The 23,234-nt window shown below is 39.1% G+C and overlaps 1 protein-coding gene across 1 annotated transcript; it reads right to left on the bottom strand.

Moving 5' to 3' along the window:
* Window positions 1-1,216: 1,216 nt before the first annotated feature.
* Window positions 1,217-19,352, bottom strand: LOC123773989 (BRISC and BRCA1-A complex member 2). Its single transcript, XM_045768029.2, has 9 exons — window positions 19,248-19,352; window positions 17,750-17,875; window positions 16,092-16,357; window positions 14,849-14,938; window positions 11,687-11,773; window positions 11,227-11,364; window positions 8,699-8,899; window positions 3,981-4,109; window positions 1,217-2,010 (listed from the first exon to the last, which is right to left on the bottom strand). Exons 2-9 carry the CDS (start codon window positions 17,832-17,834, stop codon window positions 1,825-1,827), a joined length of 1,182 nt encoding a protein of 393 aa, XP_045623985.1. The 5' UTR covers window positions 17,835-17,875; window positions 19,248-19,352; the 3' UTR covers window positions 1,217-1,824.
* Between the last annotated feature and the right edge of the window lie 3,882 nt (window positions 19,353-23,234).

The raw sequence follows: 23,234 nt of genomic DNA, 5'->3' as shown, positions 1-23,234 counted from the left end.
CGCAGACATGCGGCGCAGCTCGTGTGACATCATGCCTGTTTGGTTGCTTTCCCTTGAGGTAGTTCTGTCCATTTGTTTCATTATTTTTGTTGGTGTTACCAGAATAGGGGATTGTTTTGAGGCGCTTACCTTTCTGGGTGCCTGTCCCGGTCGATGGCAGATATAGAATGCTCCAAAATCAATGTGCATTTCTATAGGCCATTGCTCCTCGTGCCTCTTTAAAGGGGCCAGATTCTGGCTGTGGTCCCAGGTAGGCCTAGAACTCCTCCCACATCGACTGATGCCAAAAGTTAGGACTATCTCTATCAGCCTGGTTAGCTCCGGGGAGTCGTAGGGACTCCCCCCTCCACCAGAAAAAATATTTACAAATACGAAAGTATGATTTCCAAAAATAAATAACAAAAGTCACAATTTAATGTAAATTACTTTAAAGCAATGAAACAAAAAGGTTTTCATCTCATTTCCTTTTGGCATCCAAAATTTTAAATAAAAAAACAAATTTCACATAGAAGTCCAGTGGGTAGATTTGATCTGTTATTTAAATAAATCCATTGCAGTGTCTGGATTTTCAAGGATACATTATACTAATTTCTGGCTTTCTTTGGTGCCTCTCTATTGTCCTATGTTTCAAGTTTTCAATACATTTTACATGCTTGCTGGTCCTTTTTTTTAAGGTCCTTTCACTGCTTACTGAAACAAGGGTTTACTCTGCTTTCCTCGTCTACTTCCATCTTATGTGGGCTGAACAGCGCCAAGGCATATGTACATCTCCAGGCTATGAATTCCATCATTACTGACTTCCCTTCTAATTTTCTCTCTAATTGCAGTCCTTGCAGATAGGCTGTAACCCTCTTGTAATCCACACTTCTGTAATCACTTGCTGGTTGTGAACTAGACACCAGGCCGGTCGGCCGAGTGGACAGCACGCTGGACTTGTGATCCTGTGGTCCTGGGTTTCATCCCAGGTGCCGGCGAGAAACAATGGGCAGAATTTCTTTCACCCTATGCCCCCTGTTACCTAGCAGTAAAATAGGTACCTGGGTGTTAGTCAGCTGTCACGGGCTGCTTCCTGGGGGTGGACACTAAAAAGCCCCGAAAGCATCTCAAGATAAGAAGGCCATATTATCATCACCCTTCAGCGTTGGTTGCTTACTAGTGATGGTTGCAACAGCATATACAATACATACATGCAAATAAGTGGTTAATAAAATAATAATGATAGAAAAATAATATAAATTTATTAGGTCATTTACAGTTATACATTTACAATACACTAATGTTAGGCATATACTATTTTATGAAAATCTTGCAATACACTATAAATTGCAGAGAGTTTCTAAGGTTTTCTACAAAAAGTGCCAAATTCTTAGTCATAAAAATATTGTGCCTATATACAAAATGACAGGATTACACAATGATTATAGTATGAAAATGTATATACTACATTGTACTGACCTTATGAGCATCACTGTTCTTAAAATCATAACTTACAAAAACTAGGAAAAGTATGCTTTTTTTCAATTAAAGTACAAAATTCTTTGATTTTGCAAAGCAAAATGATCCAAGTAAAATCACATGTTGTAGTGTGAAAGTACATAGCAATGTTGACACACACACACATTCCACTTGAATTAAAAACAGCTAGTAATTTCCTATCATAATTTGGTTTAGTAAATGACATGTTTAAATTTACTTTCACTTTACCTATTTCTATTATTAGAAATATAAAAAATTAGTTACAATTTAGGCCTACTGGAGCATTAAAATACAAGATTAATTACAAGTAGACAATAATATTATACAAGTTTATAATTAAGGATTTGCTCAGGGTGCCCTAATAGAGGAGGATTGGAATGTGGAGACATTTGCAAGGATGATATCCTTTATGTTCCTCACCATCTCCTCTGTATTCCACTGGGGACTGTACTTGACCTCGGTGAGCTCCTTGGAGTATGGCTCCCGTGGACCACTGTGATACAGCGACTGCAGGACTATCTTTGGTGCCTGCAACTGTTGTGGTAGAGAGTAATCTCTATAAGACCATAGAACACAGGACGATCAAGAAAAACAAACACTGGAAGTAACAATGGTTAAGCAGGGAACAACTGATGAAAAAAGAGCATAAGTAGATGGCTTGTCAGTTATCATTTAATTCTCTGATTTTTCCATTTCCATTTTCCCCTTTTCTTTTTCCCTCATTTTTCCTATTTCTTCTTTCCCTATTGTTACTGACATCCTGGTGGATTTGAAGGTTTATATCCATAGTGCTTTTTCTATGAATACCTTGGTTGTAGTCATTCTTTTTTACTTTAATTTACTACTTTTCCTTCAAGGCTTCCTCTCTGGTCATACACTTACGGTGCAACTTGGGACTGCTCTCTCTGCTTCACTTCAACAATATGAAGGCATTTTTCAGGGCAGTAGTTTAAGCACAACTATTTTTCCTCGATTTTCTGGTGGCCCTTCCTCTTCTTTTTTGAGTGTTTTTAGGCACTACACAGGGACAATCTTACTATCTACTCTCACAGTAACAATTACTCCTTAATTCGGTATTGGCTCCACCTTGCGACTAATAGCATGTCGTCCTAGGCTATGAGGTATGGCTTCACGTTCTCTACAACAAAAACATGCTATGACTTTTACAAGGAGATATGGCATGTCATTTCCTATTTATCTTTGTCACTCTACAGAAGTCAACTTGTTTATAGAAATAATGTAAAACTCTTGGGATTTGCATTATCTTTTACACCCACCCGTTATGGTCATCCCATATCCATTGTCTATGGGTTAAATATTCCAAGATCGTTACTCACAGTTTTGTCACATCTCTCCTAGGGAGCAGGAAGACAGGCAAATACTCCCTAATGTGTACTCCTGCCTAGTGCTGTCTAAACTAGAATACGCATTTGTCGACTTCATCCTCAACCCTTCGTCGTAATCTGGTGCTTTGCTTGATACAGGTTTGCACCTTGGTGCTAGAACTTTTCATTATTCCCCAAACCAGAGCTTTTATGTAAAAACCAATGTTCCATTGTTACAAGATCATTGCCATTGGTAGTGCCTTTGACACTTAATGTGGTTCACCTCCAATATCCTCATTCACTCTTGTACACACTTCACTTTCTTTTACTGCAAGGATGGCCTGTTTACAAGGTTCTCTCTCAATACACGTCTGCAATGTGTACCCTCATATTATTCCTACATTGTCCCTATAGAGGGCCTCACTTGTTAAACTTGTTAAGGCCCTAACCTATACTATGAAGGCTTATACCTCACCCAACAGTCAAGAAATGCCTTCTCATTGAAGATTTTAAATGCCATTTATGTGCTACTTCCCTATTCATGAATGGGTCAGTATGCTAACAGTACTGACTACTCTATTATTTTTTTATGAAACCTATACTATACGAATTACATTATTCCCAGAGATGAACATTTTCACACCAGAGCTTTTTTTTCTATGAAAATACAATTGGTACCCTTTTTTTTTAAGAAAATAATGTATAAAAGTCAGTGCATTAGTCAAAGGCTTTATATAGATACTACAAGCTAGAATCACAATTATGTGGCTAAAATTCTAACACACAAATTTTGCAGCAAACGTCACGTTTAGAGATGGTGAGAGATCATACACATGCATTCTGGAGGGGCCCAATGAGATTGACATCACACAAAAATAAATGAAGCCTGAAATGCCATCACATCAGCCGTTACAATGGAAATGCTCATCATTCAGTCTATTGCTCAAATGCTAGTTAAATGGATAAAGATATATTAATATTAAGATATAATAACTGGCTTAATAATATTTAAGCCAGTGGTAGCAAGTGTTGGTGATCATGGGTCTGTGCTCACCCCTCCCCTTTATAAAAATTTGATCTTGGAAGCTAAGGCCATACTTTAGTACTTAATCTAAGTATATATTTTTTATATACAAAATACTGTACAGTATATAATTAACAAACAAATTAAATACTAACCTGAGGAAAACTTGAACCAAGAGTAATGAAGGTAAGAAAATGGAAGTCTTTCACTTCAAACATAAGCACGACCTTGTTAAAGCGTTCAGCATCATATTCCACCACAGCACATCCAAACTGGCACAACACCTGGAATATAATGTGGGTCACTAGTTTGCTTACATCCTTACCTCACCTATCAGTGACTATGAGAACGTGAGACCTAGCTCTTTATGCCTCACCTAGCTCTTTATGCCTCACCTAGTCATTTATACCTGGCACACTAATTACTCCTCTCAACTTTAATATTTATATCACTTTTTGTTGTTTAAAGTTGGATGGAACCGGCTTCAACAACCTCTTCCTTCAATGCATTCCACTGCTAGTTTTGAGAGATGTTTACTCTTGAAGCCTGGCCTAAGCCCAGGCTTCCCTAGCTATGGCATCAATGCTTTTTGTAATTTACAAATCTTAATTTTTAGACATTTTGTCTTTGTTTCAGAGTACATAGTGTGTGCTATAAGTAATTATCAAAAGATGTGCCAAACTTTCGAGACTATGAAGAACCATGTGTGCTATAAGACATTCTCTCTAGTTAAGATGCTTAATTTATTTCATATAAGTTCTGAGGATCTTTTTATATATTCTAGCTCAGATATTTTGCTAGCCTTGAAAGGCAATGTGAGCACTGAGCCCTAATTCTAAATTTTATATGAAGCTCTTTAGTTTTAATGTTAGTATTGCTAATATCAGAAGCTACAACATGCATATCAACAGCTACAATACCCCTCACTGTAACCTTACAATAATTGCTTTCGTATATAAAATTCTAAGAGTACAGTAGTGTAAAACTTCCTTCCGAGCATTGTGTTTAGTTGCTCTCTAAGGCTAGACTTTCCTGCTATTTCTAAGGATAGAACTATGCAGTCAGGGCAGTGTAACATACTGCAATAATGCAGCTGGGATCTTAGCAAACTGGACCTGTACATATTTATTTGTATTTATTTATTTATTTTTATACAAGAAGGTACATTGGGTTTATGAGAGTACATAGCATTGACATTTTACATTCTTGTAAAGCCACTAGCATGCATAGCATTTCGGGCAGGTCCTTACGCTAACAAATAATTTTAAGTAGGAAAATTCTAGCAAAATTGAAAAAATGTTTACAGGTGCATTGTAAGAAAATTTAGCAAACATTAGTAGGCACATTAAAGTAAAATTTTAGGGTTATCAACAGGTACATTGCAGCATAATTTGAGGATTATTTAAAGGTATAATACAGTAAAATACCTTTGTTTGTAAATTTGTAAAAAATATGTTTTAAAAGTTTCCCATTGTGCAAGTACCTAGAATGCCACCCTGCATGCCTGTATGCTTCACTTCCTGTTGTGACTGCAGAATTGTACCTAAGGAAAGGCTACTGAGTAGGAGTATAGAGAAAACAACAATCACAATATTACCTGCTTCATAGTATTATCAGCAAATAATCTCTTTTAGATGGCCACAATTAGCCTGGCATTTCGCTTTGGCCTGGGTTCATATCCTGGTTAGGAAAGATTTACTGGGTGCCAATCCTTAACTGTAGCCTGTTTACCCAACAGTAAAATGGGTACCTGGTTGTTAACCACTGAACCGCACAATGCGCCTGCAGACGCTTGACTGGGGAGGGGAGGGGACGCGCTTCCGGGATCTTATAGGTATAATGTATGATTCAAAACTCCCATGGCCAAATGGGGTTCACATCAGCTTCCTCAGGGCTCTTGTAAACAGATGCCTTTTTAAGTCGTGGGCAACATTCCCGGGTGTGAAAGCCTCAGTAATGAGTGAGCAACCAAGGCTGGCGCATGCAGCATGAGCTCACAGCACTGCTGTTCAGTTTGTGGCCACAGCATCGCCTAATAATGTCAAAATATATATATATGTAACTGGTATTATTTAGCCATGATAGTATTACAGAAGAGACTGAGTGTGATAATGACTGTACAATGTTCAAATATCAGTGAATCAATGTTGTTCACGATGTTCACAGCACCACAGCATTATTTTGTCCATCTAGGAATTTTCAAACAACTTCTTATGTTCCTTTACAAAATAAACTTGGGGTCAATTATTAATTTACAGAATTTAGTGACCAGGATTGTGACAATAGCAGGATTGCGGTGATAATTAGCACTGTGCGTAGTATTGTGGGAGGAAGGGAATCGAGGTAGCGCACTGTGTGTGGCAGCCACTCTTGTTTTGCTCACCATACTAGCTTAGTGGTTCGCTATGGTGAACACATATGTACATGGGTATATACAATGTGTGTGTGTATATACCCATGTACATAGTATGTGCGTAGTATTGTGGGAGGAGGAATTTTGGTGAGGGAGGGAGGGAATTGAGGTAGCATCACTGTGTGGCAGCCACTCTTGTTTTGCTCTCCATACTAGCTTAGTGGTTCGCTATGGCGAACACATATGTACATGGGTATATACAATGTGTGTGTATATAGTGTAATAACAGCAACCGGAGTATGTTGGGAGGAACCATTTTGGTAAGGGAGGTGGCGTCATACTCGTAGCGTCGGTGTTGGAGAAGTGAGGGTGGGCTGGCTAGGTGTGGCAGCACAAACTCGCGGAGTTCTGGGTGTGCTGATGATGCATGTATATAGTGTGTGATAGTGTATAGTGTGTAAATATGTTGTAAATATACATAAATGAACATGAAACATTGGACCAAACTACACACTAGAAAGTAAAGGGACGACAATGTTTCAGTCCATCCTGGACCATTATTAAGTGGTAATTAGTTCTGACATATTTAAAAAAAAAAATGAAATGTGATGGCTAAATGCCGTGTAATCTTATGTTCCTTAATCACAATCGACTTGAGAATGGTCCAGGATGGACCGAAACGTCGTCCCTTTACTTTCTAACGTGTGGTTTGGTCAACATATTTCAGCCATGTTATTGTGACTGCTCGTCTGCACATGAAACATTGGATATATGAGCAATATACAGTATGTAAACACATTTGTGATGTATGTAACACAGTGTCTTGGGACAGTACGGATGTTCTACTGCCATAATACTGTATACGTTTTCATTATACATAGGATTGGCAAGAAAAAACAAAACAAATGTATTTGGAAATGTACGCAAAAAATTAACAAAAAATTATTTGTGGCAACTCGCGCACGTTGAAGCTGACGGGCAACTGGCCCAGGGAGTCTACGCCACGGGCGACCACCAAATCGTGACGTCACACACCATTTTCCGGACCCCATTGTAAGTACAATTTCAATTTTTTTTTTTTTTGCATACCTGTGATCAGGGTATTTAACATTTTCAAAAACAAAGAAATTTTTTGCCAAGAATTTATTTCCTGCGCACAGGGGGGGGGGGGGGGGGAGGGCCATATTTGGAGCCTGAGCAGCACAGTGGTTAAACAATTTGGTGGGTCATATTCCAGGAAATATTAGCATTAAGGACCTGCCCAAAGCGCTACGCATGCTAGTGGCTGTACAAAAATGTAAGAACTCTTGCATGTATAAATAAATATATACAAATAAAAATATAAAATTACAAAAATCTCCTCCTGTCCATAGCTAAGTTTCAAGTCTGAGCCCCAGCAGCAGCCAACACACACCATGCAGAGCTTTGTGACTTTTTCTCAACATTACACACCATTTAGCCATCAAGTCTGAGCCCCAGCAGCAGCCAACACACACCATGCAGAGCTTTGTGACTTTTTCTCAACATTACACACCATTTAGCCATCAAGTCTGAGCCCCAGCAGCAGCCAACACATACCATGCAGAGCTTTGTGACTTTTTCTCAACATTACACACCATTTAGCCATCAAGTCTGAGCCCCAGCAGCAGCCAACACACACCATGCAGAGCTTTGTGACTTTTTCTCAACATTACACACCATTTAGCCATCAAGTCTGAGCCCCAGCAGCAGCCAACACACGCCATGCAGAGCTTTGTGACTTTTTCTCAACATTACACACCATTTAGCCATCAAGTCTGAGCCCCAGCAGCAGCCAACACACACCATGCAGAGCTTTGTGACTTTTTCTCAACATTACACACCATTTAGCCATCAAGTCTGAGCCCCAGCAGCAGCCAACACATACCATGCAGAGCTTTGTGACTTTTTCTCAACATTACACACCATTTAGCCATCACATTTAATTTTTGTTTAAATGTGTCAGAATTAATAACCACTTAATAAATACAGCTATCTATATATCTAAGGGGCCTGGATAATGTAATTTATTATAGATATTTATTATTATATTTAATATATTATTAAGTATATTTATTATAAATTATTATATTTATTATAATTTAGTTATAATTTATTATAACATTAAAACTTAGATAATAAATATCTAAGGGGCCTGGTGGCTAAGTGGACTGCGCTTGGGACTCATAATCCTAGGGTCCGGGGATCAATCCCCTGTGATAGCAGAAACAAATGGGCAGAGTTTCTTTCACCCTGATGCTCCTGTTCACCTAGCAGTAAATAGGTACCTGGGAGTTAGATAGCTGCTATGGGCTGCTTCCTGGTGGGGGGGGGGATGGAAATTTTTTTTTTTTGATTGACAGTTGAGAGGTGGCCCTAAAGAGCCAGAGCTCAACCCCAGCAAGCACAACTAGGTGAATATAGCTACTCCTAATCAAATATACCAAATCTGACTTTACACACCGAATTGGATTAATCTAAGATTGCAAAACTTGCACTTACCTGAGCAACGAACTGTTTTCTCGTTTCAAAACATAGCACAGATTTTCGCACCTTTTCTTCCAGGAGTTCTAACACCCTCTCTACATAATCAATTAGGCAAGTACCAGGAGGAACATTTGGAAGTGCTAAAGAGTTTGCACCTCCAATGAGCAATTCAACACGTGGTGATAGATGCAGCCTCGGAACAAACACTCCCTCAGTCTGCAAAGAAATTTAATGATAAATGAAAAAGAATCAAAACAAAAAATATAAAGATAGCCAATATAAAAAAAACAGCATTGAATGTAATGAAATGCCATGTTCTGGGTGAAACCCGGAGGCTCCCTGGAGCTAACCGGGCTGATATGGATGTATTAAACCCTGGCATCAGTCAAGCGAGTAGTTCTTAGGCCTACCAGGAACCACGAGCCAGAGCCAGGCCCCCTCAGAGAGGCATGAGGAGCAATGGCCTATAGAAACCCTTGTGTGGTTGGAAGCATTCTATGTCTTCCATTGACCGGGTCAGGAACCCAGAAAGGCAAACGCCCCAAAACAAACCCCTATTCTGGTTAAGAAATTGCTACTGAAAGCCGAACTAGTGGACAGAACTCCCCAAATGAAAACTATCAAACGAACATGATGTCACCACGTCGCCACACTACTGTCTGCGCAGCGCTTCCCTCCCTGGGAGGGAAAGGAGTAACCCCAGACCCCCGCCCCGGCTATCCACCCTGCAGTTCTGAAGCTGGATGTCAAAAACCACCCCCTAGTGGGAGGGAGGGTTGGTGGAGAGCCTCCAAGTCTCACCCAGATAATGACGTTACATAAAATTCAATGCTGGTTTTTCTGAAGGGAGCCCCTTTGGCTCCCCAGAGCTACTTATTCAAAGATAAAAACAAGAGGGACTTACCCAGGAGGCAGTCAGCACTCACTCCTCAACTCGAAGTCGAGACAACTGGCTGCAACCACAGACCCAACGCAACACATGCCCGACTAGGCCCAGGAACATTGACAAGGTAATGAGCAGCCAGGACCCTGTTCAACCTCAAAAAGCCCCGCGCCCGAATGTCAGCCCAAGACATGTTACCGAAGACGGCAGCCAGTGCAGCAATCTGACGAACGTTGTGGGCACGGGAATAAGACCACAGGCTGGCTGGACCAAATAACCCTGAGGACAGCCTGGGAGACCTAAACCCTGGAACAGGGTAGAAGGGAAACAGGGTCAACCCAAAGCGCATCCCCGGCCAGAGAACGTGGCGCACAGGTAACGGCTGAGAGCTGCAACCAGACACAACACATGATGCATCCTCGGCCTAACCAACCAAGCATCAACAACCCAAGGACTCCTCCAGAAAGCAGCAATCTCATTCTTCGCCAGAAAAGAAGGAGACAGCTGCAAACGAACAAACCTATTAACAGGACCGAAAGAGCAGAAACCCCTGTGCCGGAGAAGAGCATGAACCTCCCTAACCCAACCCCCCAGAGGCCAATGCCAACAGGAAAAGAGCCTTGGAGAAACATCGCTGAACCGAAGGGACCACCAAAAACCGAGGAGAGAGAGAGAAAAGAGAGCACCTGATCCAAGGACCACGACGGCCCAGGCGGCGCATGAGCAGGCCAGAGGTGAAATAACGCCCAAGACAGCTTGTGGAACAGTTCAAAAGTAACATCAATGCAGAACTCAAGCTGCAGCTGTTCCGCCAATGCCACACAATACGAGGCGACAGTATTCGGCATAAGATGACGATCCTGGAACAACTACAAAAAGAAAAACAAAACAACCCAAACAGAAACCGAAGTAAACTGAAGAAGGGACAAGAAATACCGGAAGGACTGCCAGGAAACTTCATACTGCCACCGAGACGAAGCACGCAGGTGGGACATCATCAACGAAGCCACCTGCTCACCATACAAGTGGTAGAGACTCGAGTCAGAAAGATCAAACGTGAAGACTTGAGGAGATCGAACCAGCCACATAACAGACTGAACCAATCTGCTGAAGTTGGTGATCATTACAGTAGTCTAATGAATCAACAATATTAAAGTGCTTTTAATGTCACTCAAGCACAGGAATTTTGATACTGTGGTTAATAGCATCAGAATTACATTGCATTGTGTAAGGACAGATTGAAACAATTAGCCCATACAACTGCATTGGTTCAATAAATGGTTAAAATTATTCCTCAGTCGTCATGTAAAAGCAGTCATCATTAAATCCTGTCATGTACAACAGGGAGGTGACTGTAGTTAAACCTGGCGAGAAAAACTGTAAGGGCCATAAATGGGGATAATAATAATAGGATAAAAACCCACGCTTGTGTATTTGTGAAATTTATGTAAGGAATTTACACCAAGCCTTTTGCACTCTCCTGAGTGCTTTATCAGGATCTGATAAAGCACTCAGGAGAGTGCGAAAGACTTGTTGTAAATTCCTTACACAAATTTCACAAATACGCAAGTGTGGGTTTTTATCTTATGTTATTATGTCTGTGAGAAGACATTACCATTACTAATAATGATCATGCTGGGGATGAAGTCTGTATACTTACACCTTGAAAGGTCACTTGAAGAAGACTAGTTGCTGAGCCTGGGTTAGCATCAATCAAAACTGGTGGTACGTCCTGTAAACTCAATGGCAGGCGTACCAACAGGGATGAAGCACGATGTCCTGCACCACTCACTGAAATCTGTAAGGTATTACTGTATCTTAGCATTTTACATGATGCATGCAAACGATACTTTTCAGCTGGCCTGATACTTTATATCTTCAAATTATTTATAGTGTAAATATTCATTAGAGAAATTCCCCAAAACAATGTTAACTTATGCAAAGCAAAATCACATATATGCATATAAGGGTAGCATGAATACACATTCCACCCCCAAAGGAAAGAAAAGTAAAATAGCATTAGATGATAACTGAAGTAACATTAGCATTGACACTACTGATAAATATAAGAACACAAAGATGCATTCACCTTTAGCTTAGCAACAATTATGGAAACTTACCTCAATATCACCTTCCCCAATTTGAAGAGTCTTCAAGAGAGACTGGTACTCAAACTGTAGAACATCATCATCTTCAAGCTTCTCCAGCTGTAAAATTATTTCCGGTAAGTCTAAACCATTATAATTAGAGCAGTAAAGATGGATAATCTAAGGAGCATTCAGAAGACAGACAAATAAATGATATCATTGAAAGATGTGGGCTGCAATATTCAGTAAATCAAATGATAGGGCAGTTTTATGACTAATCCTGTGTTGAGAACAAGAAGCCTGTGCTTAGGCTTATCAAGTTCCCCCCCCATTCCCCCCCCTAGGTTAACTACTGACCTTTCTCAGGATGCAACCCCTGACAGTTGCCTAACTCCTAGGAGCCTATTTACTGCTAGGTGAACAGAGGCATTTAGATAAAACAAAACGTGGCCAATAATTCATGTCCAGTCCATGGAACGAACCTGGGATCCTCGGCATAAGGCAAAGGCTTCTGTCCTGGGCTGAATCACGTGTTCTCCAGTGACTCCCTACCACCCATAGTAACCCTGCTTGAAAAGTTTCCTGTAGCATGATCCTGTCCTCTGGACACATACTATTTTTAGCAGCAGCTGAATATGATAGCTCAGAAGGATTTTTCTTTAATATAAGTTATTAATTTTTCATCATCATAATTTAAATGTTATTCAAGAAAGAAGAACTCAATATCCAGGGTGCACCAAAATCTACCAATATTACAAAATTTGGATTATTACCTTCTTTAGAGCTAATATTAATATATTATTAATAACAAAAAATATAATGAAATGAGCCAGTAATATTAACTAACAATTTAAATAACGCCATTACAATGAGCAGTACACACTAGCAGAACTTCTGAGCAGTGCACAAAAGCAGGACCTCTGAGCAGTACACAAAATACCCGTAATATAAATTCATTGTGTCGGGGGACAGGAAGCCAGGGTGTATTCATAAACGTTTTGGCTTTTATCGAGGTTCTCCCCCAAGGCCGAATTATTGACCCCGCCCAGGATATAACCCCACAACAAGCTGACTAACTCCAGAGTACCTACTCACTGCTAGGTGAACAGAGGCATTAAAGTGAAAGGAAACGTGTCCAACCATTTCTGTCCCGCCCGAGAATCGAACCCGGAATTCTTAATTGTGTGTCGAGAACGAACCCAACTGTACTACCGAGATCCTTTCCCTCTCAGGAAACAGGACCTCTGAGCAGTACACAAAAGCTGGGCTTCTGAAAAGTATGCAAAAGCAGGGCATCTGAGACGTATGCAAAGGCAGAACTTCTGAGCAGTATGCAAAAGCAGGATTTTTTACCAGTAGGCATAAGCAGGCCTTCTGAGCAGTACAAAAAAGCTGGACTTCTGACCAGTATGCAAAAGCAGGCCTTCTGAGCGGTACGCAAAAGCAGGACTTTTGAATGATAAGCAAAAGCAAGCGTTTTGAGCAGTGCACAAAAGCAGGGCTTGGAATATTCAAGTACAGTAAATGAAAATAACTATGTTTTTAACTTTTGATTTAGTATACTGCAATTTTATTTTAAACTGCAAAAAGCATACTTAATACTGCACTATAAAAGAGTACAAGAAAATATCAAATAGAAATGTATTCATCTACAAATTGAACAAGTGACAGACCAAATATGATAAGCCCCTTATCTCACTAGGCAAATAAAAGTTTTCTTATTAAAAAAGATTACATAATAGATAATAGCTATTAAAGTCAAATGAATAATGCACCTGGGAAAAACTAGTGGAATGTCTCTTTGATGGAAGCTAGTATGCTAGAAAGAGGAGAGAGAGAGAGAGAATACAAAATACAGTAAGGGTATTTGGTTTCATAGAGGAATATGAGTTATGAAATAAATTACTGAACAACAAGTAGGCATTTTTATACAGAAAAACAGGTTTCAACATTGTGAAAAAGTTCCTCCTGGGTACAACACTCCTTATACTCCATAAGGCAAGATCCATCCTCTTCCAATGGAGCAGATTGTGATAGTCAGGGAAAGACTACATTCTGCAACAACACAACAGAGATCTTTTCAAATGTCCCTGTTTGATATACCAGTGCTATGAAGTGCTGTGCGTATCTAGCAGTTTTATATAATATTCAATTAATTTACTTTGTAACCACATTAACATGTTCAATGTATTGTATATTGTTGAATAAATAATAGCAATAATAAATTATTATTATTGTTATTATTTAGGATCACAAATAAAGATCTATAGCACTCTTGCACACCCTGCCACTACCCCCTAACTGCTACAGGATGAGAGCATCCATGTTGACACACACAGACCTCTGTCTTCAGCCCAGTCATATTCTGATTGACAAATATAAAAATTATGAAGACAGGAATCAGAGATTCCAGAGGAAGAATGAAGACAAATAGTATCAAGTGGCAAACACTCTGTAGAAACTTGTAATAGATCTCCGAGACCAGCCATGACTGGTAAGGGTAAGGAATGCCCGAGTTCAAAGGCAAGATTTATCGATTGACCAAAACTGAATCCTGTACAACTAGCTCCATATAATGTAGCCAAGCCCTAGTCAAAAAGTAAACAGAAGGGAAAATTGTAGTGGAAATACTTCAGAAGAAACCCATTGCTGATGCACAAATTGAACTGAAACATAAAATGTAACTCTGGGTTGCTAGTATGTTAAGACATGAGACAGGAAATATAGTTTTCTGCGCACACATCAGAAGTTATCAATATAATAAATATACTGTACTGCCATAGCAAGAAATACTAAGTCTCTAAGGATGACAAAAATCCCTGGAATAAATCCAGTCTAGTGAGCCTGCCCCTCTGTCATGGAGACCAGTGAGGAAGAATGTGATTGGGCTTGATGCATGGGATCTGACATTGGCATGGAAGCTACCATCTGATAGCGGTCAGAGGCAGCAGCCAGGTGACTAAATAGACAATTTGTAAGCGTAATGTCAGTTCATGTTGGGCCAAAATAGCTTGAAATGCCTAAATATTTATGATGAACTAGCACTGGTATGACCTGACACAGGTATCTCTTATGCCCGTACAGAATGTTATCCTGCCCTGACTCATATGATCTATTCCTCTGGAAGTAGAATAGATCATGCTTTAGGGAATAGCCAAGCTGAATAGTATTGGGAGACTATCTATTTTCCCTTACCTGGTACTTTTTGTATAGTTGTAATAACTGGTGAAGCAGTTGAGCAATTATATCATCCTCGGAGCAGTTCCAATTATTAAGTGTTGGCACCTGTAATAACAAGTTTTCTTACTAAAGTTAATTAAAAACAAAAATAGATCTTATGCCATGAAAAAATGGTAAAAACAAATTGGGTTTCAGTCAAATTTAACATTAGTATTTTCTATTTAAGAATTGTGATATTATTATTATTATTATTTTTTCTTACTGTATTATTATTTATTATTATTATTATTATTATTACAGGTATTATTATTTATTATTATTATTTATTATTATTATTTATTATTTATTATTATTATTATTATTATTATAATTACTATTATTATTGAGAAAATCCACTAGGACCACAAGGTGGGCGCCAACCCACTACAGTACTCCGGCATTGCCAGTCGCATACTCTACCACTAAACCACCACTGACTTACAAATGTCTGACCACTGACTGGCAAGTCCTCGATGGTCTAGTGGTAGAGTATGCGACTGGCAATGCCAAGGTCATAGGTTCGTGCCTACCTATAGTCCTAGTGGATTTTTCACTGATATATATCAAGTTAATGAGATTTCTGTGATTATTATTATTATTATGTGGTTTTTGTGAAGAGTGTGGTTTTGCACTGTTCATCATTGACAGTTTCTGAGACAATAACAGACTGCAGAACCCTTGATTAGAGCAAATCGGTGGCACAGTATTCACATATATATTTACATAGCTTGTAAAATATTAGTGAAGTGCATTTACGAAACACTTACAAAAATATTTATTAAGTAAATAGTGTTTGTATAGCGGTATCCATAATTCTGTATATACTGTACACATGCTTTAGATTACTGTACATGAACAACTGTTACAAATAATGCCACTCCAATACTGTACATCAATCACCCCTGAGGAATATTAAAAATTAATCTAGACATAAAAAATTAAAATCGACAGAGAAACTGCAGTGAAGCACACTACCTCATCACTAGTCACTATGAACACTGACACCCACTCCACCAGCCAGACAATGAAATCGGCCCACTTCGTGACTAGATTACAGGTAAACTATGCTACCTAGAGCATTTTCATTTGTACAGTATATTTATAATGTTTATCTAAAGTAAGATTTCTTTTGTTACTTGTACCAGCAAGATGATGCAAATTTTTAATTTACAATATATAAAAATGTCTGTGCACATAATAAAATGCTCTGATTACTAACCAGCTCCTCAAGATCCTTGACTGAGATACTTGATGAAAACTGAATATCACTGAAGGACATATCAGGAGGCATCCATGGCTCTTGGAGGTAGAAGAGGAGGCGGATAGTGAGGTGTGTTCCTGCATATGGAACCTTGATCAATAATTCATCTCCAGGCTTGCCCTCACGGATGGCTTCCACCGTCTCTCCATTATCCTGTCTGGTGTTCCACACAGTCAGGCTTTCTGTAGCTCCCGTGATTTCTGCCAGATCACTGCACAGACCTCCTGATACAAAAATTAAACCAACAGTTTATTATTACAGGATCCTTACTACACCAATGAAAGATAAACAGCTGTCATTGGTGTAGAAACATGGTTATCTTCAGGAAAACCATGTTTCTACTGGCTTGTTACTGTATAATGACCAAAATGTTTACAAATATCCAACCAAATGAGGGACATATACCTTCATATCTTTGTCTGTGATAGTAAATCAAGATCCAGGAATGTGTTACCTCATAAATTTTTCTGGTTGCTAATCCATGTGTAGGGAATCTTTTCCAGTGGGACCTAATCCATAAAATAAATAGCAGCTCTCATGATTGTCTAAGCCTGTGTCATTGCTTCGTATGCTAAGTTGCATCTCTCGTTTCTACTGGTACTTCTATGGCTTCTAGGAATTTACTTGAAAGTTCTGTAACCCATCTTTAAGTACTGTTTGATCACATTACAGTATACCACACCCCAGCTGCCCCTGACAGCTACTTTGAGTTAATAACTAATTCAACAACTGAATGCTATTCTTTCTGAATTTTCATTAGACAGACATCTTGGAGAAGGGTAAATACCCTTACTTTTATCTGCAATTCAAATTCAAATTTTTATTCAAAAGAATTCATGTACAAAGAACATAGGAGTAATGTACAATTGTGGAGACAGGAGTTACATACATTAACACACATTATTACCCATACTAATGTTACTGATGTTAATATATTTCATATAATAAATTTGAATATTACACACATACAATCTTTTAAAAACCCTCTGTTGAGCTTTATTATTTATATTTCTCCAATGCAATATATAATGGAATGAGCAGCTGTGCATTTCCAATAATCCATTCAAAAAAAAATAATGATACAATCAAAAGCACTATTATAGTCAAGTCTTGGTTATCAAAGACCAAGAATTAATTACCATAGATGGTGGTTTTTTGCAACTAAGAGTTTGAATTGCTAGTTCAAGTTCCCTCTTTTATTGTTGTGTGCAATAGCTAAATATGGTACTGTATAATTATGTATATATAAACAGATAGCATACATGTACGTTTTCAGTATAAATATATTAATTTGAAAAATTTATTGTACTGTATATTATAAAATTTCACTGAACATACATTAATATTCTATGAACTGTAATACAATTCTTGGTCCTGGAACACACTTTTTTTTCCTCTTAAATCCTCACAACATTTAGAAAAGGATCAGTAAAATGTGAGGTGTCTGAAAATGCATCCTCACATAGAACTGGGCATCTGCTTTTAGTCCAAATTTAAGATATCAAATGTCACAAGTTAACATTGTCTAGTATTATAAGACAATAAAAACACCTGCTGATTAAATTACCACTATGATAAACACAATGCAGTAGTCCTACTGTAATACAATACTGTACCTGGAAACCCATTAAACTTGATGTAATCAACTTGACGTACAAATTGCTCCATGGTTGAGATCATCTTTGGGCTGCTACTTTCCATATGTTTCTCAAGTAATAAAACAAGCCTCACACATGTGATTACTGAAAGGAAAAGGAAAATTCTATACTTCGATCACACTAATAGTTTTTGTGTTATTATGTGAGAACCTGTTTTCATACAGAACCTGTTTTCATTTGTAATTTGAAATTACAAATCATTTCAAGCCATATTTTGATGGATATAAATCTACAGTTCTGTATAAAGTGGAATGCATGGCAATGACACAAAATGAAACTGGTTAGTGAATATGGAACCAGAGATATAGTACAGTATTTTTATTTTAATGATTTTGGCCACATTTCAGGAAGGAATGAGATGCAGCTTCCTTCAACTGGGGAAAACTTTGAAGATGCAGGCATTTATCTAATTATTACGTAAGCTAAGATCTGGTGTCTGAGCAGATTAGGAAAATGTTTACTGTGCAATATGGACTGTGTATGAAATAGCAATGTTTAGTGATGCTCAGGATAGCTTTCACTACTCAATATTCGGGAATATTTTCTAAGAAACACGATCAGAAAGTCACCAAATGTTTGTTGACCAGACCACACACTAGAAAGTGAAGGGACGACGACGTTTCGGTCCGTCCTGGACCATTCTCAAGTCGATTCCTTAAACCCATTAAACTTGATGTAATCAACTTGACGTACAAATTGCTCCATGGTTGAGATCATCTTTGGGCTGCTGCTTTCCATATGTGGGTGAACAATTGAGTCGTTCAATCGACTTGAGAATGGTCCAGGACGGACAGAAACGTCGTCGTCCCTTCACTTTCTCATGTGTGTGTGGTCTAGTCAACATACTTCAGCCACGTTATTTATTTATTTATATACAAGAAGGTAAATTGGGTTTGTGAGAATACATAGCATAGTATTTACAATCTTGTAAAGCCACTAGTACGCGCAGCGTTTCGGGCAGAAACGCTGCCCGAAAGTTTATTGTGATTCATCACCTGCACCAAATGTTTACGTTGAACAGAGGTTTAGTGAGAGAACACACACATGGAATCTTACATAATTCTATTTAGTTTTGGGCAATTCTACCGACCAATATCATCTATGGGCAAAGAGACTCCTGTGTAAACCTCACATACAGTACAAATGAAGAGAATTCTTTCATTTTCACTTATATGGATAGTTTATTAATCTACGTATTAAGGTTCAATGCCTATAAAATGTCAGTATAAGGGATGAATAATCCCTGCCTCACATGCTCCAGAGCTTATTTATTTACTAATATATACAAGAAGGGACATTGGGTTTATGACAATATATAGCATTGATGTTTTCACATTCTTGCAAAGCCACTAACACGTAAAGCGTTTTGGGTAGAGCTATTATATATATAATTGACTCCCCTCGCAAATATATATGTCAGGATACTGTTAGTAGAACAATAATAATCAGTAAGAACCTTAATCGTCGCACAGGGGTGCAATATCACAGGTACAATCAGGTAAATGTTGTGACAGGTAGAAAGTGTGTTTACGTTCCTGTGGAGGCACTCGGGCAGCGGTCTAACAGCTGCCAGAGTACCGAGGGCGATCCTACACCGGTCCAGTGGCAGACCCTCATATCTGCACGAGTTCATAGCTCGCATTATGGAGTTATTCAATTACTATATTTCAAACGCGTCTAAGGATCCTGCCACCCCTTTATTGGACTGAAGGTAAGAATTTGGCTAATTTGAATTTATAACAAAAGGTTCTATCAATCTGGTTAACTTTTACATGGTTGATTTTCTGTAACCTTAGTTTTGTGAATTAATTTTCATGGTTGTGTTTATTTTTACTTGTTTTTGTGAAATCTACACCAACAGTTCCATCTATCATCATACTATCATACAAGAAGACCCACACATCTATGGATTATCCAATAAAATCAGCAGATTGCTAGATGTTAATTGCAAACTGTCAGTAAAATTATTCGCACACCCTCCGTCACTATGTGATAGTGTGCGAAAAAAAAGAGACCTGAGCTTAGAGATAACTCTATCAAAAATATCAGAAATATTAACCAACTATGCGCCGTTCGCTAAATGTAGGTAGTAAATGTGGGTGATTGTAACTTTTCTACCGCTATACCCACTCCTTGGGGAAGGGTGGAGACATATGCAAATCAATTTACGAAACTAGGACAGGTTGCTCATCGCATAAGCTATTAAGCTTAGAACCTGCACTAGCGTGGTCGTTCTCGAACCCAGTATTGAAAAAGTACTGTAATATACATTAAACTGAGTAATTAGCCTATCAAGACTAATAAATTCCAACATTATGTTTGTAACTCATCTTCAATGTATGCACATTTACCTGAATAAAAAATCTAAATCTAAATAATTATCTTGCTTCGTTAAATGAATTTTGGGATTCAGTTCCCGAGCCCGTTATTTTATCTGTAAAAACAGTGGAGTAATTTTCTGTGATTCAAGGTCAGCTCTTCAGGCCCTTAAAAACCCAACATGCAAAACAGACACTAGGAATGTTGCAACATCCATTATAAACAACATTATTAATGCAAAGAGCAAGAGTTTCAGTCTCATTTGTATGGATACCATCTCACATAGGTGTAGTCCAGCATGACGACACAGACAAGGCAGCTAAATCTGCATGTGATAAGCCTGAAATTGAGTTGGATATGGGCATTCCAATCTTTGCTGTAAAACCCGAAATATTTCAGGAAATTAGGAAAACAGAAGAGCAGTTACTGACACACAAAGGCCAGAAAGCACAAGTATAAAGAGCTATGACATGTTTAGAACCGAGAATTATATGTACGAGCAGCATAAAACATCCACTAGACAGTGTGACATTGTAATTGCCTGAATTAGGCTTGGATACATGCGGGTACAGCTACACTGTATCTCACGGGTACATACAGGCACCCTACTGATAGATGAAAATGTGAGAGAGATCTGGCCAAGATCATTACGGGCTCACCATAGTCCGTGCTACATGGACACTTCGTTCTGAGTAGCTAGATCTAAAACAACAACAACAACAACTTCAATCATCAGTTACAGCCCCGCTCCTGTGCCAGGTAAGTCCACTACGGGCTCACCATAGCCCGTGCTACTTTGGAACTTTTGTTCTAAGTAGCTGAATCTAAAAGTACAGCATATTGGTTTCCTGTTGTTGGGGGGGGGGGGGGCAGGAAGCCTGTGCTCACTTATCCAAGATATATGGTCGCCTGGAGAGTGTTTGCTGCCATATCAGCCTCCTGTACACAGTGATCCAGTCGTCGCATTTCATGGCTCAAATTGTCGCAAATTTAATTGGTAATATTAACAAGTAGAATGTGTATTTATAATAATATCTTTCATAAACAGCCACTAAATCTTTAATATTTATTAAACAAAACGTGTCTGGAAGTTAAATCAACTCCACAGGACAATAAATTTGTTATATAGATACTAGCGTTATTCGTTGGTATGCGTTCGCAATTTAAACTGCTCATGTCCTTTTCGTTCATTGAACACCGAACCCTACACAACCATGCACAACTCAAAGTCCAACAAGTCACACCCCCGGAGTAATGCAATCGGAACCTGACAAGTTGTGTAACCGGAGCCCGACCAGTTGTGTAACCGAAGCTTGACCAGTTGTGTAACCGGAGCCCGACCAGTTGTGTAACTGCAAGCCTAACATAAACGAACCAAACATACAGCCTCTGGATCACAACCATGCACGAACGGAAGCCCGACCATGCACAACCCAAAACTCAGGTGACACCCCCGGAGCCCGACCAGTTACTTAACCGGAGCCCGACCAGTTATTTAACCGGAGCCCGACCAGTTATTAACCGGAGCCCGACCAGTTGTGTAACCTGAGCCCCACTAGTTGTGTAACCAGACCCCGACCAGTTGTGTAAGCCTAGCAAGTATACATCTCATCCAACCCCCACAAAGCTAAACAGTCCCAGCTGAACACAACCAAACTCCATTCCTAGCTCGACCAAACAAAAAACTGCTTAGCCCTACCAAAAACCCTCCACTTGCCTTGGACACCAACTATTGACCCATAGCAAACAATTGAGCTATATATAGGAAGAGGATAGGAAGCCGGCGGCTTGTCAAATGTCCCCTATTTGCCCTGGTGATTTTATCGAGCAATGTTTTATCATTTACAGCTTCGTCGGGAAGGTGGTTCCATAGTTCCCCTGAATTTACTCGAGGGTGGCCCTCGGGTAAATTTAGGTATCTCTCTCTAGCGGTCTCGACGAGGACAGGAAGGTTGTCTGGCTTGTCGAAGGCCCAGCTCCCATTTGTTTTGGGGCCAAACAAATGCCAATGTTTTGGCATTTACGGCTTCGGCGGGTATGCGTTTCCGCCAAGGTTATAAATTAACCGTCGTAATGTGAACCGAAAATATAAATGAAAATACATACATTGATTTCAGTACTGTAATATACCAGTTATTTGAGAGTTGAGAAGCGGGACCAAGAAATGCAGAATCTCAATAACTGAAAGAACAATTAGGTTGTACTGAAATTAACGTGGTGATTTATATAGTCTGTAAACAAGTACTATATCTATAAAATATAAAACTTTGATTGTTGCCGCCGAAGGCGGCTAGTTTATTGTGCACCCCATACTCATCCTGTGAGCGGTAGCGCAAAAGCATTACAGAGGGCACAAAAGGTCTTTATCAGACCTCATCTTAGATTATTACATAAACAATTTCTTCAATCCTTCACACCTTATAGATACAATGTCAGCTAGTTACAGAGAAAGTGCTATTACAAGAGCTACATCTTTACAGTAAGTCATCATACATTAATGGTAGGTCTTGTCGTTAATACATAATAGTTTGGCCAATGGGGATATTACAGAGTCACAGGGGAGCCCCTGCTCATTACCAGTCCTCACAATACACTACTTGTTTCTGAATCTCATATGTCGTTCATCTACTGGAAGCAAAATGTGGGTACAGTGCAAGGATTTCAGGTAATTTATCCATGGTAATAAGATAGGTTGCCATATCATACAGAGTGAGCTTAGATGTATCTCTAAAAGGCTCAATTTTACAACAATCCAAGATATAGTGTTCGAGTGTGTGTCCCTGCCTATGTCCACACACTTTACACTTTACTTCATCTAGATCCCTATACAAGCCGAACTGCCAGAAATACTTGTAGCCAAGTCTTATACGAGCTGTGACAACATCTGTTAGTCTACTGACTTTGTTACTTGCCCCATACACATGTTTTACTTCACACATTTCATTGTGATGAACAATGGACCTACTAGTTCCAGTTTGCACTGGTCTACTTTCTTCAAATCCATCTAGGAGTTCTCGTCTAATGACACTTTTAAGGGACCTATTTGATAACTCAAGATTCCATTCAATACTGTCTTTATTTACTGCAGCCTTAGCAAGGGCGTCAACTTTGTCATGTTCCTGCA

The sequence above is a fragment of the Procambarus clarkii genome, chromosome 91, assembly GCF_040958095.1.
Source record: "Procambarus clarkii isolate CNS0578487 chromosome 91, FALCON_Pclarkii_2.0, whole genome shotgun sequence".
NCBI classification, from domain to species: Eukaryota; Metazoa; Arthropoda; class Malacostraca; order Decapoda; family Cambaridae; genus Procambarus; species Procambarus clarkii.
The sequence above is the reverse complement of the archived record's forward strand: the minus strand, read 5'-3'. Positions and strand labels throughout refer to the sequence as shown.

Excerpts from the sequence above, each read along its gene's own strand:
- LOC123773989 (XM_045768029.2), bottom strand. The coding sequence starts at position 17,834 with ATGGAAAGTAGCAGCCCAAAGATGATCTCAACCATGGAGCAATTTGTA. Across the intron at positions 14,939-16,091 it reads TCAAGGATCTTGAGGAGCTG|GTGCCAACACTTAATAATTG; the intron begins GTTAGTAATCAG and ends TTGTTATTACAG. Across the intron at positions 2,011-3,980 it reads TTGGTTCAAGTTTTCCTCAG|TTGCAGGCACCAAAGATAGT; the intron begins GTTAGTATTTAA and ends CTACCACAACAG.